This window comes from Equus quagga, chromosome 1 (genome assembly GCF_021613505.1).
Source record: "Equus quagga isolate Etosha38 chromosome 1, UCLA_HA_Equagga_1.0, whole genome shotgun sequence".
NCBI classification, from domain to species: domain Eukaryota; kingdom Metazoa; phylum Chordata; class Mammalia; order Perissodactyla; family Equidae; genus Equus; species Equus quagga.
The window spans coordinates 32,606,754-32,626,274 of NC_060267.1; the positions used below are offsets into that span (position 1 = coordinate 32,606,754).

The 19,521-nt window shown below is 35.4% G+C and overlaps 1 protein-coding gene across 2 annotated transcripts in view; it reads right to left on the minus strand.

Moving 5' to 3' along the window:
- The window catches only part of MRPS35 (mitochondrial ribosomal protein S35), a 45,822-nt gene that overhangs the window by 8,668 nt on the left and 17,633 nt on the right, over nucleotides 1-19,521 (minus strand). Inside the window, exons 6-7 of one of the 2 annotated variants that reach the window (XM_046640556.1) lie at nucleotides 10,990-11,099; nucleotides 9,008-9,077 (exon numbers count right to left, since the gene is read on the minus strand). The exons of the other annotated variant lie outside the window; for it this stretch is intronic. Coding sequence (XP_046496512.1) covers nucleotides 9,008-9,077; nucleotides 10,990-11,099 — 180 coding nt within the window. The remainder of the gene's footprint in view (nucleotides 1-9,007; nucleotides 9,078-10,989; nucleotides 11,100-19,521) is intronic. 2 annotated transcript variants of the gene reach the window in all.

Genomic DNA, 19,521 nt, shown 5'->3' on the forward strand with positions numbered 1-19,521 from the left:
TCTGAATGTACTGAGTACATAACGTACTAGGACATAAGCGAATGAAGGCCAAGGCAAGGAAAGTGGCATGGGATGAGCGTGAACAGCTATTAGAATTCTTACCAGTCTAAGTGCCTTACATATATTAGTTCATTTAACTTTCCCAACAACCCTATGAGGTAGTACTATTACCATCTGTTTCACAAACCAGGAAATTGAGGCCCAGAGCAATTAAATAATTTTCACCAAATCGCACTGCTAGTTAGTAGCAGAACAACATGTTCTAAGGAAGATGCAGATATGGTAAAAAGAATATAAAAAGAACAAAAAAATAACGTAATTTGAACCTATCATCTTTTTTCCTCTTGTAAGCATAAATTCAAACAAAGAAAAACATGTAACAGCTACGTCATGCAACAGTCAGTGTATTCTCATGTAATACAAGGGAAAGAAATATCTGTTCCACTAAACACACAGATTTGTCACTTTCTACCATCTCATTTACAACTCCCTTGGCCTAGGACATGAATCAGAGTAATATTCCACTTCTCATGATTACAAGTAAGGCATTGTGCTATATGAGAGAAAACAGTTTAACATTAAAAAAAAAATCCAAGTTATTTGAAAATCATAAAAAATAGGAAGAGGTAAATATCCATAATGGAAAAAAAAGTTACTGCCAATTCTTTCAGTTACCAAAGCTAAATTTTTAACTGAATGTGTCAAGGAATTTACTTCAATTCAAACTGGTTTTAAAAAGTTTACTGAAAGGTGACGTGCCAGACATTGTACTAGATCCTGGGAATATAAAGATGAATGAAATATATAGTCCTTGCCCTCAGTGTCTCAGAATCTAATGGAGTTGGGTAGACACATATATAGGCAATTACCATAAAAGTAATAAAAGGAATGCTAACTGGTGGAGGGAGGAGGGAAAAAGGATGGGCAGAAAACATCTAAAAGAGATTACATTTGAGGTGTATTAAAGGATTCATATGAATTTGTAAGGCTGATCAATTTGAAAAAAGGATTCCAAGTAAAGGGAACAGCACACGCTGTTATGAAAGAACACATTATGTTCACCATACATAGGATATATAACCTACATTTCCCGAGTAGCTGGTAATGAGGTGGCAACCTCCTGTGAATAGATATGTTAAGGAGTTTAGATTTTATCCTAGGTAATGAGGAACCACTGAAGGATTTTATAAAGGAGTATGACACAACGGACTTGTTTTTTAGAACAATTACTTTAATAGCAATATGGAAGGTGAATGAGACAGGAAAATCAATAAGGCTATTACAGGTATTCAGGTAAAAGATGAAGGTGACCCATACTGGGGTAGCAACAGTAGGGATAAAGAGGAGAAAACAGTTTTAACAGACATTTAAAAGCTAAAACTGAAAAGACCTGGTAATTTATTAGATATCAAGGGAGAGGGAAGAAAGTGTCTCTCTCAGGGTTCCTGACTTCAGACATTTGGATGAAAAAAATCCATGAATTTTTCTTAATGGTCTTTAAGTATATGGTAGGCTCTTGAGCACCAGAAGTAAAAGAAAGTCTTGCCTGAAGGCAGAGAAATGAGAAGTGTCACCTTCACTATATCATCATCCCATTCAACAATCCAGAACAGCTGCCTACCACATCAAGTCAGAAAATCTAGGTCTGCACGACAGAAAAATTCCTCCATCTTCTTATCCTTCTCATTCTAATTCCCACCCCGAATCCTAAAGCGCTGATACCAGATCTCTAATCAGTTTCTCTATTAATAACACTCAAAGATTGGGGAAATTACGCACAATCAGAGCTCAGCATCAGAATCACCTGTAGAACCTCTAAAATGAAGCAAGCCTGGGCCCCACCACTAGAAATTTTGATTCTATGGGGTCCAAGCATCTGCAGTAGTTTACAAAAAGCTTCACAGGTGAGGCTGATGGAACCCCAACTAAAACCAGGTTATAGAGATAGATACATTTTCAATTAGTCAATGGTTAAGTTTGAGCAGATAGTAAACTAGCAGCTAAAGTTCAGGTCTGATTTCATCTCTTCTTTTGATAATGTTTTATAATGGAAGTCAAAACTAAATAATATGCTACCACGGGAAAAACATGGAACCTTGAAGCCGCAGTTCAGGTCTGAGTTCTTGGGCAAATAAACTCTGTGACCATGGGCAATGTATGTGATCTCTCCTCTAAGTCCTAATTTCTCAACGTACACAATGAAGAGTTTGTAATAGATAAATTTTTTGATTCCTGATCTTCAAAGTTAGCACTAATTTAAAATTGGTGGCCACACTAAATGCTTTGTGTTTAAAAAAAAAAAAAGATACTATCTTAAAGCACTTCTGAAAAACAGAACAACTCCTACCCAACCTCCTACCCCTTTGCCCCTTCATCCAAGGTGATCATTTGATACGGCACAGAGGTAAAAAATAAAGCCAGAGAAAGAGACAGCAGATTCTCAGAGCAACACTGCAGATCTACTTTTAAAACAAAGGCCTGACGTGTTATTCGCCTGGAATCAAGGTAAAGGTAGCATGTCAGCACTCTTGACCGTTACAGGCCTACCAGGAATCCTCAGACTCATCATGGAAGTTCAATTAATGTGTTTAGTTGTTTTTCTTGAATGAACACTATAATCATTTTATACATAATTAGTTTATACCTAAGTTTATGCATAAATATACTTTACGTTAAAGAGACGCATCATGCTAGGAATAGCAAATACAGGTTCTGTTAACATGGTCAAATATAAATTAGCATCATGAAATAAACTCATAAAAGCAAACATATGTAGAGAACTTCCAAAATAATGTAGTAGATTAGAACACTTTTTGCTTCAATATTTGAAAAAATAATCAAATGAAAAAGATACTTGATCTACATATAATCCAAATCACACATCCATAAAAGTTAAGTATCTCAAACTGCTGCAAAGATATTTCTTAAAAATTGTGCATAATTATTGGTTATTAATTTTATTAATATACCATTAATAATCTATACCAGTAAGCTAATTATTGCTAACAGCTAATAAGTATGCTACATTTTATGTTACCAAAAAGGGAGTTTGTTACTTTGTCACCTTACTTTTGAACCTGAAAACCTTCTACAGTCATGCACAGCATAACAATGCTTCAGTCAATGACCAACTGTATATAGGACAGTGGTCCCAGTAAGATCAGTACCACATAGCTTAGGTGTGCAGTAGTCTATACCACCTAGGTTTGCATAAGCACACTCTATGGTGTTTGCACAATGACGCAATCGCCTAACAATGCATTTCTCAGAACATATCCCTGATGTTAAGCAACACGACTGCACTTCAAACATCTATTTATGGATATCCAAAAGAATAGACAACATTTCAATAGGTGTTATTTAACATTTACTGTTCCTACCTAGCACTGACCTAGATACTCTGAAGAACAAAATTTTAAAAAGTTAGATGCATGCTAATGAGGGACTTACAATTGTTAGAAAGATAAAACATACGTGGAAAACAGTGTATGGAACATGGACTAAGACAACTAGTTGTAGTCAAGTGCCCTAGTGACCGATATAGGACATAAAATAACATAGTATAACTTGCTATCTATGCAAAGTAGGAATTAGACAAATAATAAGAGGCTCAAATATATCTGATAAGGGGTTAACACCTAAAATATATAAGGAACTCATACAACTTAACAGCAAAAAAACAAACAACCCAATTAAAAAATGGGCAGGAGATCTAAATAGATATTTTCCCAAAAAAGACATACAGATGGACACAGGTACCTGGAAAGATACTCAACAACACTAATCATAAGGGAAATGCAAATCAAAACCACAATGAGATATTACCTCACACCTGGTAGAATGGCTATTATCAAAAAGACAAAAAATAACAAGTGTTGGTGAGGATGAGATAAAAGAGAACCCTTGTGCACTGTTGGTGGGAATGTAAATTGGTGCAGCCACTATGGAAAACAGTATGAAGGTTCCTGAAAAAAATTAAAAACAGAACTACCATATGATCCAGCAACTCCACTTCTGGGTTATTTATCTGAAGGAAACGAAAACACTAATAGCCACCTCATGTTCACTGCAGCATTATTTACCATAGCCAAGACATGGAAACAACCTAAGTGTCCATCAATGGATGAAGGGATAATAAATAAGTGCATGTGAATGCAATGGAATATTACTGAGCCATAAAAAAGAAGGAAATCCTACTATTTCTGACAACATGGACAGACCTTGAGGGCATTATGCTAAGTGAAATAAGCCAGACAGAGAAAGACAGATACCATATTATCTCACTAATATGTGGAATCTAAAAAAACAAAAAAACCTGAACTCATAAAAACAGGGAAGAGATTGGTGGTTGCCAGAGGCCAGGGGTGGGGATTGGGTAAAATGGTGAAGATGGTCAAAAGTACCAACTTCCAGTTATAAAATAAATAAATCAGGGGGATGTAATCTACAGCATGGTGACTACAGTCAACAACACTATCTTGTATATTTGAAAGTTGCTAAGAGAGTAGATCTTAAGTTCTCATCACAAGAAAAACCAATTTCTAACTATGTGCGTGGTAATTAATGTTAACTTGACATATTGTGGTCACCATTTCACAATATACACATATATCAAATCATTATTTGTATACCTATAATTAATATATCAATCGTTGTACACCTGAAACTAATATGTTACACGTCAATTATATCTCAATTTTTAAAAAAAGAGGCTCAAAGTAGGTATCAATTAAAACCTTGAAGGATATGAGAAATAAGTAGAGAAGAATAGAAAATTAAACAGTAAATTATATAACCCTTATAACACTTTTGTAATGTTTGCCACTAAACCAACTTGCTTCTACTAGTGTTCCTCAATGGAAGAGATGTTTTTCCCCTTACATATTAACCTCCATATCCAACACCACCAAGCAAATAACAGGCAACCAGTATGCATTTGCCCATCAATCAATAAACTTCATTTTAATGAAAGTACACTAGATATTTCCTATAAGGATGGTTTACTCTTTCATAAACACTAAAACAGTGAAAGAGATACCTTTTCAAACAACTAGTAAAATGCTCTATCAGCTGGATGTTGCCCTCTGGATACAAATCTACACTCCCTGGCCACACCAAACTTCTGCCTGCTCTCTAAACCCACAAGGCCTAGCAACTCCTTCACTGACTTCTTACTGCAGACTCCTACTCAACTTCCAAAAGCAGTCACCACTTCTGTGAAGCTTCCAGGGAGAATCAGTCCCTGTCTGCACCTCTCAGCACTACGTTCTACCTCCATTATCTAGCAAAACAGACTATATTATAACCATCAATTCTTTCTAGAAATAAAGGTACCTAAAGGCAGCGGCTCATTCATTTTGATAGTCTACCAATACCTATCACTGCACTTGTACACACCAACAAAACCATTGCTGAATGCAAGAAACAGTCAACGACATAAATATCGTTCAAGCGTTCTCCAACACAACCTGGAGATGTGTCTCTGTGAATACACATAATCACCATGAACTCATAAACCAAACAGACCAAATGGCAATTATGGCTCTGCAAAAGGATTCTTCATTTTTATCAGAAATAATTGCAATAAGACCCCCTTTAAAGATGAACTCTTTCAGTGGGTGTAAAATTACCCAACTAAGAAGTTTTTATTTCATGACATTTAAGAATCACTTTATTACAAAGCTAGATATATTTTTGACTGGCAATGAGACTATTATGAAATCCAAATAAGACAATCAAAAATTCAAATTTAAGAAAGTACTCATTAGTAATTAAATATCAAAATCATCCAAGAATCCTTGGAATTTGATTTCAGATCTCTAAGTTTTCTCAAGCAAGTGCTTTCTCTTTCCCCTAGTGTCTATGCTTTAGTTTACCTTTTGCGCAACTTACTTTGCAAAATGTTTCATTCAGTCATTTCTTAACCAAATCACTTGCAGAAGGTTTAAAGAACATCACGCAACAAAGTCAAAATTTAGGAAGTTTTGTAATTACCAGTTATGTCAGAATGTGAGTGGGACACGTCCTAAAAATTCAAATACAACAGAGCCCAGATCTGAAGACACGTATAAAGTCTCCATCAAGTTAAATAAGTAAATGTGAAATTCTAAGAAAAATCTTTCTTTGTTTTAGTAGTATTAACACCAATATTAATAGCCACCAGTACTGAGACCCCACTATTTGCCAGACATTTCATGTAAATTCTCCCTGATCCATCCAAAAACCCTTAGGAGCAAACTGAGCCTCAGAGGTCAAACGGTTGGCCAAGCCTACACAAGTAACAAGTAATAAGGTTTGAATCCAGGTCTGTATGGTTCCAAAGGTTAAAACTTAATTCTCTTCTATGCTAACAATGTGTAATACTGAAATATCAAACCAAATTTCTACAAGTCTCTTTGCTTCTTTGAACTGCTGAAGGATAAATGGTCTAATGTCTGCCTCTGACCATGTTTCCAGCACTGCAACGTTTCCTTGAAACGTTACTAAGCCTCTATGTCTGAAGTCTATGCTTTTTAAAGTCTACTTTGATACTTCTATAGTAAATCGTTTTGAACAGCACACAACAGTAACTTCCTTATACTGAAGTCTAGATAAACACCTTTTCAGAGACGTTTCAGTACTGCGTGCTACACACAACTACCAACTCCATGGAAAGGTCAAAAAGCTAAGAAGTTAAGGGAAGCTTAGCCTTTAGCTATTAAATGCCCTGAAGCTAGTCTCAAAAATAAAGGAATGGATTAAAAGGGGCTTTCTAAATATCTGATTAAATGCCAGGTGGTAATACCAATTTCAAGTAGGAATTCCACGCTGGTGAAGGAAAAAAAATTCAATTCAATAAAAATTCTGTTCCACCAGCTCTACAAAATTTCACGGCTCATCTGCATTCTCTTAAAGCTTCTTGACTGATGGAATTTGTTTAAAAAGGACCAAGAACCAAATTTAATATAGGAATTCTTTAATTATATCTGTTTAGGACAGTTTTATGTGGCTACTTATTCTGGCAACAAAGTAATTAGCATTAAAGACCAAAGGCTTCTTGCATGAATCCAGAATACAAACTTGTTTGGATTCTATGTCATGGAACCACAGAAAGAATCCAGTAAGTCAACTTTCACTGAATTTATTTATGCCTGTCATTTCCTTTGGGGCAAATTCATTTTACAGGCTACTGACAAAATAAGAGACTCAAAACTGGTTGGCTTTTATTGTTTGGTATTAGTTCTTTACATGGCAGCTATCCAGCTTTTGGACGGGTCAGGGAGAATTTACATGAAATGTCTGGCAAATAGTGGGCTCTCAGTAAATGGTGGCTATAGCTAATTCAGAGAGCCGAAGCTAATTCAGCCATGTTGCTGGTTCAAAAGGGACTTAATTACCTTAAGCCAAAGGCATTTATCAAATCAATTGACAGGAAAGAGAGATTAACTGCTATTATGATACTGCTCCTGAAGCCAGGAACTAGAAAATCCGGATGAATTATGATAATTAGAATACCTCAAAAGAAGAGAAGAGCAACCAGCTAATTTTTTTTATTAACCTTACAACAAAGTTTTATTTTCTTTTATTTTCCACTAATCCTCTTGGGCTACAACTACTTTTATTATTAATATCAATGAAATGCTGTGAGCCGTTTAGAGAACTAAACTGCATATGTTCACAGAATTACAATATCTTGGGGATGGAAGGAGATTCCAAAGGCCATCTAATGCAACTGCCTATGCGTGGAGCGTGCTCTTTCATCCCATCCCCACTACGCAGCCAACGGATGGAACAGCCTCTCTCTTTTTTTTTTTTTTAAAGATTTTATTTTTTCCTTTTTCTCCCCAAAGCCCCCTGGTACATAGTTGTGTATTCTTCGTTGTGGGTTCTTCTAGTTGTGGCATGTGGGACGCCGCCTCAGCGTGGTCTGATGAGCAGTGCCATGTCCGCGCCCAGGATTCGAACTAACGAAACACTGGGCCGCCTGCAGCGGAGCGCGCGAACTTAACCACTCGGCCACGGGGCCAGCCCCCGAACAGCCTCTCTTAAAGCAGCCCCCTCCGTCTTTAGATGACTCTCTAAGTTTTTACTCAGTGAATTGAAGTCTGTCTCACTACTGCTTCTACCTTTTGTATCCCTCCCTAAACGTCATGAAAAACCAATCTAGCCCCCTTTCATATGAAATCCTTTGAACATCCAAAGACAGGGACTCTTTCTCCAGCTGTCTCCATTCCTTCAAATGTTCCTGACATCAAATGCTACTGAGTTCCATGTCTATGTGGGGCAAGCTACAAACAATTTAATTTGTATGCATATCTAAAATTATTTTAATTTTTAACAATTATATTTAAAACTCTGAATTACCTAAACACATTAGTTAACCAACTTTCAACTAGATGAACTGATGCTCAAGCATAGCAAAATCTTCCTTATAAGTGTAAATGCTTACACTGAAACTCAATAAATTCAGTCAGACACAAGACTATTTTTAATACTATTTAAATAATTAATTACCTTTAACTGTCCCTAATGTATACCAGTGAAATGTTTGTACAAAAGGCTACATTACTACATTATATTTAGGTCAACTAAAAATTTTAATAAACATTTAAAATACCTTTCTACAAAGTTTTAGTGCTTTTTTCTGCAGTTTATTTGAATTACAGCATGAATTAAAATTCTCAAGTTATGCAGATGATTATCCTTCCATAATTTTGACAACTTTCAGCCAAAGTCAAACAAAAAAAAAGTAAAAAATTCTGAATTTCTCAACCAAAGTCAGAAACTCTGAATTTTAAAGGCATTTTAGTCATCCGATTTCTGCAAGGTCCTGAGAGGGACTGTGTAACCTACTTCAAGATTCTCACTTTCAATGTGTGTAGAAAACTCCATAACATTTCATACATCCTTAGCTTATCCAGTGGCTCATTAAACACGCAATTGAGTCTTTGCCAATTGTGTTTTGACAGGTTAACATCATCTAAATTACACTGACAAAATCATTAAACATTCATACACACTCACTTACCCAAGACTCATGGTATAAAACTGTTAGCAGATACACTGCATAATCATAATTCTGTCTCTTTAAAGGGCACCTTTAAAAGAGAGAGGGAGGAAGTCAAAATTCTAAAAATTGAGTAAATAGAATAATTTGTAAAATATACAAATACTAAACACAAAGGATAACTTATACTCAGGTATTCCCTACTGCTTTAGGAAAATTCTGTTCTTGGAACAAGAACAGTCTATGGAGTCCATTACATGAGGATACTGAAAACTGGTGTTAGTTTTATTTTTATTTAGAGTATCTCTTTGCTTTCATCGTGAATGGAGTTATTTGTATCTGATAATAGCTTTATGCTATTTTAAATATGACTGTAACCAATCCAAGTGCCCTTTGTGATCTCAAGGGCTCAGAGTCTACAGCACAGTGTGAGCATATCTGCCGATTTCATTTTAATAACAGAGATAGACTGATGACAGACACTAATCTAAACGTTCACCTTTATTTCCCCAGAGCCAATTCTTTTAAAAATGAGCTATACTATACCATGCTGTACTGCTACTGTTGTATTTAAAATGGAACTAATAACCTAATATTACGTAAAACTTCTACATAAATATGAGACGGCATGTTTAGCTTTTAGGTTAATAAAATACTATAGAAAAGGAAACAATTACTTCCAATTCCTTTAAGTGTAAAATATAACCATCATATGACAAATTACTTTAACAGTACTCTGTTCATTGTACACTTAGGTTTAATAGTCCTCTACTCCAAATAGTTGTCACCATAAAACATATACACATTGACTCTTGTACTTAGAGAAAAAGAAAGCAACATTATCAGATACTTATAGAATTTCAAGCAATAACATTTTAAAGGTATTTTTTAAGATGCACAAACTAAAAACACAACATTATTTTACACTTTCTAAAGATAGTATAAAGAATATTACCACTATATTTCAATGTATTTCGGATCTCTTTTCCCCCATACAGTAATAATCTGCAATCACGGTTCCCAAGCTTTCCCCACCTCTACATTGTTACTATCTCGTATGTGCGTCATGCTGCTTCTTCCTACCACTAAGAAGCAGGACACAAAACCTAACTGATACTGACTCCTCGAAATGCTTTCAATCTGGCATAAGGAGGGAGAGAGGATATCTGCTCACTTGGTTTTCTCTAAAGGTAGGTCTTGACATTTTGACTAAATTTAGAAACAACCAAAGTATAATTCTAGAAATAAAATAACTGTTTAGTAAAAACATACCAATAACTTTTCCTTATCTCAAATGACCTAATTTATAAATTCATATAAGATGAATTTAATACTGCTTTTATGAACTTCTATGCTAGCACTGAAATTCTGATTATTTACAAAAGTGCCTAGGTAAATGAAACTGCCATATTTAATAATTTTAATTTTGAACTATAAGATTGTTATATACTTTGACTTTGTAAAAACCTGTTTAAGCATTAATCACTAGCAAATCATACTTGGTTTTCTTCTAAGATCTTGTCTGATTTTTATATTCATGGATATATTAATGTCAAGATTAAAAATAATAATTTAACTCAAGCAAGGCTCTCCATATACACAGAGATCACAGCAACAGTGGACTAGTGTGAGGATATTAAAAATATGAATTAAACAACTTCTCTGACCTAATAAAGTAATATAAGCTGATATGAAAGGCTACCCCATTTTCAATGTCTTTTTTTTTCTTTTTCTTTGCTGAGGAAGATTCGCCCTTGGCTAATATCTATGCCAATCTTCCTTTATGTTGTATGTAGGTCACCACCACAGCATGGCTGCCCACAAGTGGTATAGGTCCATGCCTGGGAACTGAACTTGGGCTAACAAAGCACAGCACACTGAACTTAACCACTAGGCCACGGGGCAGGCCCCATCAATGTCATTTCTTAAAAAAGGACTGCAAGGGCACTGGAGGACCACAATGCAACACATGTGACCAATCTGCTGCACCTTTCTCTCTTTACCTGTCTGTTCTGATGGTAAGCACATCTGTGGTCTTGCAGTATCGCTCTCCTACAAGTTTAATAAGTTTCTTCTTTGCATGATCATCTAAATTCAAACTGGAAAGTTTAACCTTAAAAACAAGAAAAAACTATTTGAAGAAAATTATTTCACATACTTTGTTTAATGAAAAAAAAAAAAACAGTAGCAATATTATTTGTGTTAGCATTAAACTGACCAAAAAGAAAGATTTTCAAACTCCTTTCTGTCCAGAGTTAGCAATTGGCATACATTATGAAGCCTGATCTTACTCATGGAAAAAAAGGGAGGGGGAGAAAACTGTTTGGAGTTCTTTGAAAGTTCTGGGCATTAGTACCTTTCCTGAAAGAACCAATGATATGTCTCTTAAATAAATGAAATTACAGTGCTTATGAGTAGCACTAATAGAATTAAATTCAATTAGTGTTAGTAAAGCTGAAATACAGCAATAAATGGATAGAACATAAGGGCTTTAAGTAATTTCAACCACACAATTATGAGACCCATATCGCTGCAACTCGTTCAGGGGCATTTATTTTAAAAGCTACAGATCTCTCATGGAGGCTAGAATACAGCATCCATGAAAGATCAAAACATTTGAAATAATCCACCCTCAACACTTTGCAAAATGTTAATACTAGTCCCACAGGCTGCTAAGAAAAATTATTTCTTTAAAAAGGCTATTTCTGTTGAATACATTCAGGAAATGCTGAGTTAAATTAGGTTCTTTTCAGTAGGATTTCTTAGAGGAGGTAATACGCTAATGAGCATTCTGAAACTTTAAGATGTAGGGTTGTTATGTAATGATTCCCAAATTTATCTGACCTCAGATTCTACTTTTCAAGGGGCAGTTCATGGAGTAAGTCTTCTTTAAAACATATTTTGGGAAATGCTGGACTAAATGAACACATTTTTTAACTTGCAGAGAATTATGGCATGGGCTGAAGGTATTATCTAGGGATGAATAGGCTTGACAAGGAAAATAGGTTAGACACTAGAATACAGTTAAATAAGGTAAACCACAGATTGTTTTTCCATGGAGCGCATCAAGAATAAGAAAGAGTCATAACTGTATGAAGATGAAAAAAGGCTAAATAAGATTTTGAAATCCCATCCATTTCTTTCTCTCTAGCTTCAATAACTGCACTGCCCTCGAAACACCATAGCATAAGAGCTTATTTATTTTTCCACTCTTCCCACTAGACTGAAAACCCTCAAGGGTAAGAATGATGTCCATCTTGTTCCTGGCAATGGTTTAGCACTTAAAAAGCATGCAACATATATTTGCCGAATGAGTGCATAAATTTAAAAAGGGGAGGATATATTGTTTTTTGTAAGTACTGTGAATTTTTTATTTGAACTAGAGAAAACAGAAAATAAATAAATATTAACATTCTCTTAAAGAACATAAGGAATAAAAACATTGACTATGAATTATCAATCCAACAGAACGGCCATATGTTGCAGACAATGTGAATTACCACAGGCCCCTGGAAAGAATATGTATCAATAATCAGGTTATCAGCTTGATGGATAAAATAAGCAATTTTATGATAATTTTGATTGTTAACAATATAAAGAATTACTTATAAGAAAATCATAAAACATATCTACATTATAATTATGAAAATATATGCACATATGGATGCATACAGTACAGAAAAAGAAATGAATAGTTTTAACATTAGGATAGTGAGAACGTAGTGATTTTTCCTTTTAAAGCTCCTTTCAATGAAATCATGACATTCAACAATAAATTTAAAAAGTTACCATTTAAAAAATTTAAGTGTTCTACTGGAAAACAAGTGATAAAATGGCAGCATTAAGCCCTCATACATCAATAATCAACCTAAATGTAAATGGACTGAATTCTCTAATAAAAAGACACAGTGGCGCAATGGATCAAAGAAGAAGACCCGATAATATGCTGCCTCCTGGAAACACATCTCAGCTCCAATGACAAACACAGGCTCAGAGTGAAGGGATGGAAGACGACACTCCAAGCTAATGGCAAACAAAAGAAAGCAGTTGGTGCAATACTTCTATCAGACAAAGTAGACTTCAAGATAGAACAGGTAAAGAGAGACAAAGAGGGGCAGTATATATAGCAAGTTTAAGTGTTCTAGCTTTTCATACAGTAGTCCAAAAAAAACGGCAGCAATGTTGATCATTATTATCACAACTGCTTTAAAACTCATGTTCATATTAACATTTTAATATTCAAAAATTACATAAGAGTTTATGCCAGAAACTCATAAATATTTCAGAAACAGCTGTGTGGTGCACTCACGCCACCTGCTAGCACTCAAAGGCACTGCAAAACTGTCGTCTTTAACCTGAAGTAACACTCTGACTTTGAAATTGAGTGGCATTTATGGTCATTCTTTTTCCAAAATTCAGAAGAATCTTTAGACTTTTCTTTTCTCAAGTTGCTATATTTTAAAGACTCAATATTGGACTATTAACATTATCCCCAAAACAATGTTGACATTTCAAATCATAGGAGGTTGTGGTTATATGTGTGTATCTTCAAATGCCCATATATAATAGAGCTACATAAACTGAGAAATATCTAAATGTGCAAAATATGTTTTCTGTTTACAAGTACAGTGCAGCTCGTTAAAGAATTCTGCAATCACACGTAAGACAAGAATTGGGTCTGATTTCTAGATTTCTCCTTACTGGTTGTGACCTTAAACAAATCATTGGATCTTCCTAGCTGTTTCCTTATTCATAAAATAGAAAGGATTCACAGGATTTTTATCAGGAATAAATGAAATTAAATAGAAGAAAGCACTTTTATGTTGGAGCGTATATGGAGAAAAGGGAACCCTCATACACTGCTGGAGGGAATGCAAACTGGTACAGACACTATGGAAAACAGTATGGAGATTTCTCAAAAAAGTGAAAACAGAAATGCCATATGATCCAGCTATCCCACTACTGGGTATTTATCCAAAGAACATGAAAATCAATAATTCAAAGAGGTTTATGCACCCCAAAGTTCATCGTGGCATTATTCACAATAGCCAAGAAATGGAAGCAACCCAAGTGCCCATCAATGGATGAATGGAGAAAGTAGTGGTATATGTACACAATGGAATACTACTCAGCCATAAAAAAAGACAAAATTGTGCCACTTGTGACAACATGCACGGACCTTGAGGGTATTACGCTAAGCAAAATAAGTCAGACAGAGAAAGACAAACACTGTATGATTTCACTCATACATGGAAGATAAATAAACACATAGATAAGGAGAACAGATTGGTGCTTACCAGAGGAGAAAGGGGTAGGGGAAGTGCAAAAGGGAGAAAGGGGCACATATGTATGGTGACGGATAAAAACTAGACTATTGGTGGTGAACATGATGCAATCTATACACAAAGTGAAATATAATAATGTATACCTGAAATTTACACTATGTTATAAGCCAATATGACCTCAGTAAAATTTTTAAAAATAGAAGTACTTTTAAAGTTGTATATAAATATTATATTGTTTTAATTCTGAACTACTTTTATGACTATTAAGAAAAATATCCCATCCTTCCTTCTCTGAATATAAAAATTTGAATATCCCTAAAAAGTATTTTATATTATCTGCTTACTTTCACAATACTGCTTTAAATCATGCCAAACTGCACATGCTTTAGTCCCACTGTTTTACCTGCTTCTACCCTTGAACTACCGACACCATTCAGGACACCACCATTAAGCCGTTAACGGTCAGTGGGTCGAGTGAACAACAGTCCAGAAGGGTAGACATGAGTCAGGTGGAAGGGATACAAGGGAGAGACAAAGGCATCACACAATGACACAGGAGGGGATGGTGGTGTAATACAATTGATATCTGGCAGCAGACTTCAAATAAAGCAACGAGATTATTTTTACCTGTAATAAAATAAGCCAACGTAGAACCACTAGGGACTTTAAATGTCTGTTCCAAAAGTAAGGCAAAATCTAGGCTTCCTGACTCTGTGTTCAGAGATTTCTAATCACATTAACACAGAGCTCAACATCTGTTGGCTGCTGTTGTTATTATCATTGTTATTAGAAAGAGGTAACATTCATTAAGTTCTTAAAACTGTACCAGGTATTATTACTCCATAGGCACTTTTTATTAACCTGTGGAATGATGTCAGCAGAGTAGAAGTTTAAGTTCTTTTTCTTTTTTCCTTGTTTATCTAGATTTTCTAAAATTTACAGTAAACGTATTGCCTTTTATGATTTTAAAATGTTTTCAATCTCTCTAAATACATAACATATTGTTAAGATATTTAAACAGTTCTATGGAATAAAAAAAGGCTGGGAAGCTTCGTAAATTCATTTCACAAAGATGGCACAACCTGGATACCAAAATCCAGCAAAGAAAGAAAACTCCAACTCAATCATGGCTGTACTACTGAAAAAACTTCTAAAAATTAAAGTTTGTCTATTTGTTAGTATATAATGGAAAAATGGTTGCAGAGATTTCAACATATTTTTGGAGTATACTTGGAATGTTCTGATTTAAAATATAGATTACATGGAGTACAAAAACTGCTTTTATGAGGGTCCTAGAGGTACCTCTAAAAGGTGGGCAGTCACCCTCCAGGACAGATGAATCAAAGTACATTAGTCAGAGCTCCCTGGAGGGATGGCTGATTCCAGGAGTGGGACAGGGAATATATAAGATGAGCCTGGAGCATTTTGTGGTGCCAAAAAATAAAGAAGTATTTAAAAAAACAAATGATGGGGCTTGGCAGAGGAACAAGGAGCCAACTGAAAGGGGTCCCAATGGCCAAAGCTGGAACAATCTGAGCAAGAAAACAGATAATGTATTATTGGATTATAATCCAAAGGATAAAATAAATATCCTTGAGTCCACACTGATATAAATAAATGACTGAACAAATAAATAAAGGGAGGAGAACAGACAATTCTCCCATAGAGAAGAATTCCAACTAATTTATGTGATACTTCTCCTTCAAGAAGGTGGAGCATAACTCCCAACCCCTGAAGTGTTGTCTGTGCAGAGTGACTTCCTTCTAAGGAGTACATCTGGTAAGGAAGAAAACAAGGCTAATTTTACAGTGAAGAGAACTGGTAAACACTACCTCAGCCAGGTGATCAAGGCTGCAGCATCAGTGATGGGGCATGTTAGGAGCCTATCCCCTCACTACGATGTGATGAGAATGGCACTTGACTTCTGAGGTTTTCTTCCCAAAACACACACCACCAGTCTAACCATGAGAGAAACTCAAACAAATCTAAATTGAAGGATATTCCACAAAATACATAACTGGTACTTCTCAAAACTGTCAAGGTCATCAAAAACAAGGAAATTCTGAGAAACCATCACAGTCAAGAGGAGCCTACGGAGACATGATGACCAAATGTAACGTGGGTACCCTGGATGGGATTCTGAACAGAAAAGGAATATTAGGTAAAAACAAAGAAGATGTGAATAAAGTATGGTCTTTAATTAATAATGTATCAATATTGATTCATGAGTTGTATAAATGTACCATAGTAACGTAAGATGTTAACAACAGCAGAAATTTGGTGTGAAACATAGGGGAACTCTTTGTACTGTCCTTGAAACTTTTCTGTAAATCTAAAACTAATCTAAAATAAAAAGTTTAATTAAAAAAAAAGGACATTAGGTAACTGCCCCATGACTGCCGTGTGAAAAAGACATGCAACGTGCATCCTTTAACAAAGGGAACTAAGAGTGGTTTCAAATACTAGCTTAGAAGTTACTAGGGCAGACACTTGGAACTGCAATGGCACGTGGCATGTTCCTGGTGAGTAAGGCGGGGATGTGATGTTTCTCCAAAGCAACATAAGATTAGAACAAACGATCCTAAAGAAAATAGCAACAAAGCAAATCAGTATAAAGTAAAAGAATGATATACCATAAACTGATCAGGTTCAGACATGGTTTACTACTTGAAAATCTATTAATATAACTCATTACTTCAACAATTTAAAGTAGATCATCTCAAAAATGCTAGTAGGGGCTGGCCCTATGGCCGAGTGGTTAAGTTTGTGCACTCCACTTTGGCAGCCCAGGGTTCGCCAGTTCAGATCCTGAGCGTGGACCCACTGCTCATTAAGCCATGCTTGGCGGGATACCACATAGCAGACCTAGAAAACTTACAATTAGGATATAGAACTATGCTCTGGGGGGCTTGGGGGAGAAGAAAAAAAAAGAGGAAGACTGGCAACAGATGTTACCTCAGGGTGAACCTTAAACAAAACAAAACAAAACAAAAAATGCTAGTAAACTAGGAATAGGACACATCATTAACATAATAGAGACTATTACCTCAAACTGAAATCCAATCTCATACCTAGCGGCTAAACACTAGAGAGGCACATCATTACAGTACAGAACAGCATAAGGGACTACATAAACATTATTTTAGAAATTTCATCTAATGCAAAGACAAAAAGCTATAAATATTAAAAAAAGAAGAATTAAAACTATTATTTATCCCTTATTTCCTGAGAAATCTCCAAAAGAATCAACTGAAAAGTCCTTGCATCTGGATTTTGGTCTCTAACCACCTATGTCCACTAGAAGGAATCAGAGCTCCTTGGAGAAATAGCTAATTCTAGGTCTGGGATAAGAAATACATAAAGTGAGCCTGGGCCACCTTGTTGCCAGAACACAAGGAAATTTACCAATGCCAATGGGACTGTAACAAAATGCCATAGGAACCAATTTAAAAGAGTTCCCACGAGCCAAAGTTAGGATATATTTTGAACATCAAAAAGAATTAGTGATTTTACTTGATCAAAACTTACTAAGTATATCTACTTACAGATTACCTGTTCAAAGAAAAAGCAAAGAACAACAATACATAACTTCGCAATGTAATGATCAGTTTGTAAGCCTCTTAACCAAGTGATCGATCTCAGCATACTAAGAATGAGGCAACCAGACTTCTTTATGTGTCCTCGCATGTACTGCAATATAAAATACAGAGCAACATCTATCAAGTATTCTTGTCGAAGTATTTAACTGAATCCAATCAGTCCGTTAAATCCAACTTCCAGTTTATATGAAGTACAGGAGATAGAGAAATAAGGTAAATGATGTCAGGATGCACTTAGACAAATTCAGAAGGTAGGAAATGCTACAGGATGAAATACCTGTCATGGGGGCGGTGAGTGTCGGGAGAGTAGTAGTGAGGTCCTTTGCTGGTCTACATTTAAAAGGACTTAAGACAGAGTACAAGCAAACGCATAGTCTTTGACTGGATTCTGGTTTAAACAAAAAGTTACTTAAAAAAACATTTTGGTGGGCCAGCCCCGTGGCATAGTGGTGAGGTCCAGGACACTCTGTCCGGCAGCCTGGGTTTGCGGGTTTGGATCCTGGGCACAGACGTACAAGACTTGTTAGCCATGCTGTGGCGGTGTCCCATATGCAAAATAGAGGAAGACTGGCACAGATGTTAGCCCAGGGCTAATCTTCATCAAGAAAAAAAAGAGGAAGATTGGCAGATGTTAGCTCAGATTGAATTTTCTTCACCAAAAAAAAAAAAAAAAAAAAAACCCACCCATTTTGGTGAGACAATTGCGGAAATGTGAGTGTAGAGTAGTTATTTTAGATATTAAGGAATTATTGAACATTTTGTTAGACATATTAATTATATTGGAATTACATAGAAAAAATCTCTTTAATTTTTAGAGATAACACACTGAAGTATTTTAGTGTGAAATGTCAGATATTAGTCATTTTAAAGTAAACACGTAAACCAAAAACACTTGTGTGTGAGAATGTATGAAGCACTCAATATTTTAAATTTGTCAAAATATGAATTACTAAATCAAGGTGCCACGTGTATGGGTATTTATTAGACTACTTTCTCCACGTCTACATACATTTGAAATTTTCCATAATGAAAGATTAAAAAACAGAATGTAGTAATACAGCCAGGTGAAAAGTTAAAAAATAACTAAACCATTTTTGACAAGGATGCCAAGACAATTCAATGGCTAAAGAGTAGTCTTTTCAACAAACAGTGCTGAGACAGAGCAACATCCACACGCAAAAGAATGAAGTTGAATCCCTATCTTACACCATATACAAAAACTAACTAAAAATGGATCACAGATCTAGATGTAAGAAACAAAACTATAAAACTCTTGGAAGAAAACATAGGAGAAAATCTTCATGACCTTGAATTAGACAATGGTTCCTTACATATGGCACCAAAGCACAAGAGAGAAAGAAGAAATACATAAATTGGACTTCATCAAATTAAAACTTTGGTGCTTAAAAGGACACCACCAAAAAAGTGAGATGACAAACCACAGAATGAGGAAAAAATATTTGCAAGTCATGTATCTGATAAGGGACTGGTATCTAGAATATATAAAAAATACAAGTGAACAATAAAGACAAATTACTCAATCAGAAAATAGGCAAAGAATCTGAATAGACATTTCTCCAAAGAAGATATACAAATGATCGATAAGCACACGAAAAGGTGTTCAACATCATTAATCATTAGGGAAATGTAA